The sequence below is a fragment of the Empidonax traillii genome, unplaced genomic scaffold, assembly GCF_003031625.1.
Source record: "Empidonax traillii isolate 1590-97213 ecotype Southwest subspecies unplaced genomic scaffold, ASM303162v1 scaffold636:size371350, whole genome shotgun sequence".
Taxonomy (NCBI): domain Eukaryota; kingdom Metazoa; phylum Chordata; class Aves; order Passeriformes; family Tyrannidae; genus Empidonax; species Empidonax traillii.
The window spans coordinates 181,452-189,484 of NW_020955829.1; the positions used below are offsets into that span (position 1 = coordinate 181,452).

General features: G+C 38.2%; 1 protein-coding gene across 10 annotated transcripts in view; it reads right to left on the reverse strand.

Moving 5' to 3' along the window:
- Positions 1–8,033, reverse strand: part of RALGAPA1 (Ral GTPase activating protein catalytic alpha subunit 1) — a 135,102-nt gene that overhangs the window by 96,193 nt on the left and 30,876 nt on the right. For all 10 annotated transcript variants that reach the window (XR_003572914.1, XR_003572913.1, XM_027899068.1 and 7 more), the window contains exons 13-15: positions 3,908–4,056; positions 2,553–2,682; positions 1,599–1,836 (exon numbers count right to left, since the gene is read on the reverse strand). Coding sequence is in view for 8 of the 10 variants with exons in the window: in XM_027899068.1 (XP_027754869.1) it covers positions 1,599–1,836; positions 2,553–2,682; positions 3,908–4,056 (517 nt within the window). In the remaining 2 variants the exon portion in view is untranslated. The remainder of the gene's footprint in view (positions 1–1,598; positions 1,837–2,552; positions 2,683–3,907; positions 4,057–8,033) is intronic.

The window sequence follows — 8,033 nt, forward strand, 5'->3', positions numbered from 1 at the left end:
ATGGATCTAACAAAAACAATAGTATGTAAAAAACCAGAAGTGAAGTAAAGAATATTTGCAAATGACCAAAATGACACAATTACAATCACTAAAAGAACAACTTCCTGGACAGTGAGCACTAGTCCAACATGTTCATTATTATTAGCAAAATAACAGGGCGAAAGAAATTTAGCATAATTTGTATTATATCTATTCCTTCCAAAGCTACACTTAACTCTGTAACTCACATTTAGCAATGGAGGCTTTCTATAGAATTCCATTACCAAAGGCTAAGAAAGTTTTGTCTTGTGGCTCAGTATGAGTGATACAGATTATTCAAAATACTTATTAAAGTGTATATTAAAATAACTACAAATACTCTTATCACACATCAGACTAATTTTTTAACTGTGTCTTTAGCAAGTAAAAGAAGAAAGCTGTACAGTATAGGAAAACAAAAAATGCATGGTCTGAAACAGCCTCTCAAGGTCAACTACAGAGAAATGTGTTTTCATCCACTTGCCACACACTAGAAAAACAGAAGTGTGAGTAATGACTCTGCTCAAGATGAGAAGCATAGAAGCATGTGAAGTGTTTTTAGCAGATACAGCCTACAGGAACATCCTCTTTATGAGAGGGAATCCACACAGATTACTTCTCACTGACAAATCCTAAGATATTATACCTTCCCTCAGGTTTGACTGGAGAACCAAATCAATGAGAATACAGACAAATAAAATGCAGACTAAAAATTACATATTTCTTCATCTTTTTTACTCACTCTAAGTATAATCCTGCCTCTCACTAGTAGATCACAATGAACTTTCTAAAGGAGAATATTATACTTACAGAAGTTTTACATAAGTGGAAACAAAGACAGAAGTGATTTCTAATGGTCCCATGCAAAAGTCAGTCTCTGAACTGAGAAAAGTCAGGTTTTTCAATTTTCAATCCAGCCCCGTAGTGAGAAAGACAGACTTCCTGTCCCTTACCAATTCCAGAACTGTACCATAATAAGCAAACAGCCACCTCCTCTCCCCATAATATGTCTTACAGAGTATTTTCTGCACAGTTTAGGAATCAGTTTGAAAACAGGTACTGCTCATATTGATTATTAAAAGTATACTTTCCCTTAAATAATCCACAAGGTCATTTTAATAAAACCTGTATTCACCATGGACTACTGATCAATTAGTACAAAACAAATTTATGTTCACCTTACATTTCCCCTTGTAACAACATTTCAGGGTCAATATTCCAATTGTGCTTGCAATGGCTTAATTTTCACCAGATGAGTAGTACTGTTATTTTCAAGAAGTTATGATCAGGACTCAACTATTCAATTGCTTTGATAAAAGGTTGAGTGTAACATTTTAGTTTAAATTCAACACACCTTTAAGAACTACATTCCATATGTGCCTATCTGCAAAAATGAATCACAATGTGAGGATTCTGTGGTAGTTATAAAAAGCAGCTTTATGTCAAAGAAACAGGGTTATTGCAGGTGACAGAAATGCCTAATTAGGTATACAAATAAAGGTGAGACCAAAATTATCTTGTGCCCAACATCTCATTACCCCAGCTCAAATTCAAATGATATCTATAGAGTGTTGTCTTACCTTTGCCTTTGTGCTTTTTCTGCTTCTGCTCACTTAATTTATCCAGTGGCAGGTCACTGAGGTCCAAGCTATACAAGTTTCTAGCTAATACTTTAGTTAGTGTCTCCATTGTCAGTGACCACTCAGTGGCCAGCTCTTCCCAGTACGTCAGTGATGACATTACAGACAGCAAGTCATCCCAAAGTTCTCGAGAAATGTACACATTTAGATTTGCTTTGATCCAAGCCACTATAAGAGTCTAAAAGAACAGAGAAAAGTTGGGTTGTGAACATAACATGACAACATTCAAATGTTACCACTTAAAAGGAAACTTCTAACTGCCACAGAAATTTCTGCATAGTCCTGAAATTCTTTTCTTCCCCAGTACACACAGACTTTTATGAATTATCAAGTGTTATGTGAACACAGTGTTCTAACTTAAGATACAGGAACAAATGGTTTGACTCATTATCTTGTATATTCTTTCCTTTTCTACTAAAGAACCTAGAGTCTCTATAGATCCTAGTAATAGAGCACCCACCACAACAACACTCTGCAAGTGTTGAAAGGATTTGCTACAGCTTTCTGTAAGGAACTACAGAATTCTCTAAGAAATAAAAAAAGCCATTGGTTAGGCATGAATGGCACAGATTTTGTGCTGACTTGAGCCAATTTTGCAATGGAAACAGGCTAAAACTGCACATATTGCCAGTGATCCTTGTCAGTTATTTCAACTCAACTAAATGACAGCAATGTTTTAATTTCACAGTACCTCAAAAACTGTTGTCATGGTGTCATTAAAACGTAAGACAGAAAGTAACAAATGTAACTACCTCTTTAACCCATGCCATTCACATTATCTGGGTAACATATCAAAGATTTAAGATGAAAAACTAGCCAACAGTGGTTGTTGTATCTAATAGTGAAAATTAAGGCTGAATTAATTAAATTAAGGCTGAATTTATGTTTACTTGCCTGGAAAAGAGGTCCTGCAAGTCTTCCAGCTAAAGTGGAGTTTTTTCTTCCTTGATACTGCAAGAAAGTTTGGGGTGGTATTTTCAGCACAGATTCAGTAACCCTAAGCAGCACAAGTAGCATCTGCTCCCTGCAAAACAGCATTACACTTTTGTTATACTTCTGTATATAGTAGGATCTTTTTAAAGGTAATAACCAAGTTTGATTTGCTCAAACACACTCCAAGCAGGAATATATATAATGATGACAAACAGCCTAACTTGGTTCTTGCAAAAGAAATTACTCCAATCTTCTCTTCTCACTTAAAAGTGAGGAATCCCTGTTGCACTCCAACATCTTCTGCCAAGTCATTCAATTGCCATCACCTTGAAAGGCCTGAAATTACAGGCAAAGTTTTAATTACATTTTCAATCTGAGCTTTTACTTTTTTTCCCCCTATGAATTACAGGATTTGGCTATGTTGAATTATCATTCACATACTTCATCCATTATTTTGAGTGGTACAATCTTCGCCATCATGGTCTAGAGTCACTTCTTTACATTGATGCAAAACTGAGAAACAAAATAATCTAGTAGAATATGTCTCTATTACCACTGCTAGATTTCCTTGAACTGACTCCACAGAAGAGGAGACAAGCTTCATATGACATGTAGTGCCAACTCTACTCACCCAGAGTTCAGGAAATACTATTGACAGATTAAATGCTGAGTAAAGTGAAAATGGAGTAAATCAGACATTTGAAATTCCCTTGCTAGTGGCTTCCTTGCAGTGGAGAATGGTGGCAATATACTACCTCATTACAGGCAACTATTTAAAGGAGTGGGAAATAATAGAAATTGCTTTGAAAGCAGGGTCTCTTGCACCTGCTAGGCATCTTAAGCACTGGAAAGGAATAAAACAGTTACACGGTACACAGACTCCTCTACACAATTACAGGTCAAGAACAACACACATCTGATCATAACAGTTATCCAAGCTTATTTGAGGATTTTTTATTTTTAAATAAGGCTGTGAAGCTTCGTATATGTTTCCATATTTTAACACTTTGATCCATGAGCAAAACGCCCCAGAAAAAATCATCAGTAGTTCCTTAATAGCAGTTTATATATCCCCACTTACTCCTTTTTTCACTGAGGCTAAGATGCCTCATATTAATTAGGAGCTAACTACAGGCTTTAACAAAATAGCTAACATCCTCCTCCCCTTTTCTAAGTTGTCTGTGATGTTCATATATTTACTGATTTAGAGAAACTGGTTCATATAGCAAATACCACTCTACTGTGTTTACTACCAAGTAAATTTTCACATTTATCTTGTGAACTAATAATCTTGGATAAAAGTGTTAACATTTTACCATGTCTTCTTGTCCATAGTCACTTGGACTACCATGTGGCGGTAGATATTAAGAATGCGTTTACACATATCAGTGTGTTCATCCAGCAGAGCTTTAATTTCATTTGCAGGTTCAAGAAAAAATATATTTGAAGAATTTATTATAAAAACCTGTAAGTAGAAAAGAGTGGATGTTATGAGCCTGAAGCACTTTCATGTTTTCATCAATTCATTTGATAGAACCAGGAAAAAAAAAATCTGTAAGAGAAAATCTCTACCAGAAAAGGCTGTATATGCATACAGAAGTATATGTTTATATATGTTAGTTTGAAGTAACATAAGCAACAATAAGACTGATCTTTTCCCCATTTTTTCTACAAAACGTATTTAAATATTTTTGTTCTTATAGATAGTACAACGACGACTCAGTACGATTATTTTAATATGACAGACAAAAACGACCCAGTAAAGAAGTCCACCGCACAAAAGTTCCAACTGTAAGCCAGCAACTGACTAGTACAGTATATGCTAAACTACTCGAAACAGTCCTGGTATGCAGTGTGTGCTTCAGCATGACATGGACTGTATTATGTTCTGGGAAACTAAAAGCATTTATCCCACTGGATTAAAAAGGCTTACCAAAAGTAGGAAACAGGATACCTTCCCAACAGTGGCTGACCTCAGTGGACAGTGAATTAGGACTTTCAGAATGAAAATTATGAAAAAAAAAAAAGAGAAGCAAGAACACTGTAGGACTTAAAGCAGCTATTACTGAAGTGTTATTATATTTTAGTTTAAGTTTAGGAAGCACTTGAATCACAGGTCTAGATTTCCAATTATTTTTTTGCCTTTCTTAATCTACATGTACACAAAATCATTGGTCCTACAGTCATAATTTCCCTCTACTGAGAGCTTTGGATTTTTTATTATTAAAAACTATTAGTATGTAGTTTTTTATTCACTAGCCTCAATTAATGTACCTAACCTACTCTAAGGGCCTAGAAATAAGTCTATGCAAACATTAAACTTGAAGAAACTCTAGAAAGAAGTCCTGGATTATTGATTCACAGAGAAAGTCAAATGTGGTTCCAGGCCAGGAAATCTCTGTTTCTCTGTTTCAGGCTAAAGAAAAAAAAAAAAATTGTATTTGGTAGTCATAAGAACCTCTGCCTAAAAATTTCCAACATCAATAATCTTTGAGACATTCTCAGATGTATAAACCTTTGTAATATACTGCAAACAGATACTTCTCTATTTCTTTCCTCAGAAACACTTCATATTTTACAAAGTCATTGTAAACAAAGATTATGAAGCCTAAATTATTGTAAAATACTTGAATTCAAAAGTGATTTCAGTTAGACAGTATATTTTTATATATAATAGTGTACAGCACAAGAGATAACCCTATTCAGAAAATCATTCAGGCTGTGGTAAAAATGAGTTTTAATTAGCGTGGTCACCCACGGCAAAAGTGCATACAGTAAACTGGTAAATGCACATGACTATTTTATTTTGTTCAGAATCAATTTTCTGTTGGATAAAAGAATATTATGGAGCCTGGAGTCATATACCTACCTCTGCATATGTATGTGCACACATGTATTATACGTAAAATGCACACACTTTATACGACTTAAAAGCATTTAAAACATCCTCAAATTATACACTCTTGATTTTCTATAGCCTCAACTTCAGTGAAGCAATTCATTAAACATTTCAAATGAACACAATTTCTACAATGGCAAATTTCCTAGAAGCAGTTAAAAAAACTTCTGTTGGGAACTACTGCAATGCTCCCATTCCTCAAGAATGTCAGCAGAGAGTTGTGGTGTCTGATCAAGTTTTTCAAATACTTGTAACTGTAAATTCAGAAAAAGATGAGAAAATATCCCTGACACTTTATTAATCAGATTAGAAAAACTATAGGATTGGATGTTTTGTGTCTGGTGACTAATAGTGTAATAGTTACTAATAAAAGAAAAAAGTCTCTAAGCATTCTCACAAAACACTTAAGTAGGAATATTTAACAGAATCACAGAAAATGCTGAGTTGAAAGGGATCCACAAGGATCATTAAGTTCAATTCCTGCCCCTGCACAGGACCATCCCCAAAAATCACACCATGTGCCTGAGGGTATTGTCCAAACTTTGCTTCTTGAACTTTTCAGGCTTGGTGCTGTGACCACTTCCCTGGGGAGCCTGTTCCAGTGCCCAACCACTCGCTGGGCGAAGAATCTCTTTTCATATCTGACTTAAAACTCCCCTGTTCTACCTAGAACAACTTCAGGCCATTCCCTCACAACCTGCCACTGGTCATCACAGAGAAGAGATCAGTGCCTGCCCTCCTCTTCCCCTCATGAGGAAGTTGTAGACTGCAATGAGGTCTCCCCTCAGTCTTCTCTTCTCCAGGCTGAACAGACCAAGTGGCCTCAGCCGCTCCTCCTTGGCTTCCCCTCAAGGCCCTTCACCATCTTTGTTGCTCTCCTTTGGAAGCTCTCTAAGAGCTTAATGTCTTTCTTATATTGTGGCACCCAAAACTGCACACAATATTCAAGGTGAGGCTGCACCAGTGCAGAGCAGAGCAGGACAATCCTCTCCCTCAACCAGCTGGCAATGCTTTGCCTGATGCCCCCCAGGACACAGTTGGCCCTCCTGGCTGCCAGGGCACTGCTGACTTATATTCAACTTCCCATTATCCAGCACCCCCATGTCCCTTTCCGTGCACTGCTTTCCAGCAGCTCATTCCCCAGTCTGTATGAACATCCAGGGTTGCCCCATCCCAGGTGCAGAATCTGGCACTTTCTCTTGTTGAATTTCATATGGTTGGCGGTTGCCCAGTCCTCTAATTTGTCAAGGTCTCTCTGCAGGGCCTCCCTGCCTTCAAGGGAGTCAACAGCTCCTTCCAGTTTTGTGTCAGCTCCAAACTTGCTCAGTATCCCTTCCAGTCCTGCATCCAAGTAATTTATGAAGGTGTTGAAGAGCACAGGGCCCAAGATGGAGCCCTGTGGAACCCCACTAGTGACAGGTCACCAGTCTGATGTTACCCCATTCACTCTTACCCTCTGTGGTCAACCAGTGAGCCAATTGCTCACCCACTTCACGGTGTGTTTACCCAGCTGTGTGCTGGACAGTTTGTCCTGAAGGATACTGTGAGTGACACTATTGAAAGCTTTACTGAAACCTAAAAGATTACATCAACTGGTTTCCCTTGATCAACTAGGTGGGTTACCGTATTATAAAAGGAAACCAGGATAAGCAGGACTTAGAAACCAGGATAACCAGGATAAGGAAACCTGATAAGCAGGACTTTCCTCTCATGAAGTTGTGCTGGCTGTGACCACTGACTGCCTTGTCTTTCTGAAGTTTTTCAATACTTTCCAGAGTAATCTTCTCCACAACTTTACCTGGGACCACTCAAAAAATCATTGAGAGAGGCTTTGCAAGGATATCAGCTAGTTCTTTGAGGATTCTTGGATGAATCCCATCAGGTCCCATAAATTTGTAGGAATCCAGTTGGAGCAGCAGATCCTGCACAATTTCAGGTTGACTGCAGTTGCTCATTCTCACAGTCATGGTCCTTCAGCTCAAGGGCACTGAGACTCCCTTGGTCCATCATCCATGTTGAAGACAGAGGCAAAGGAAGCATTAAACACCTCTGCCTTGTCTCTGTCCCTGTTTGTGAGGTGACCATCCTCATCCTGTAACAGGTTGATGATATTTCTGTACTGCCTATTGCCATCAATGTATTTGAAAAAACTCTTTTTACTGTTCCCTGCATTTCTGGCCAACTTTAACTCCAGCTGAGCTTTGGCTGCACAAATTTTCTCCCTACAGTGGCAAGGAGCATCTCTGAATTCCTCCTGTGTCACCTGACCTTGCTTCCACTGGGCATACACCTTCTTTTTTTGTCTTATTTCCAAGAGAAGATCCTTGCTCAGCCAAGTCAGCCTTCTGCCTCCACTGCTTGATTTCTGACATTTGGGAATTGCCTGCTCCTGTGCCTTTGGGAGGTGATGTTTGAAGAGTGACTTAACGCTGATGGATCCCAGCACCTGCAAAAACATTTCCCAGGGGACCTTACTTAATAATTCCCTGAGCAGCCTGAAGTCTACTCTCCTCATGTCCTGAGCTGAGGTTTTGTTGGCACTT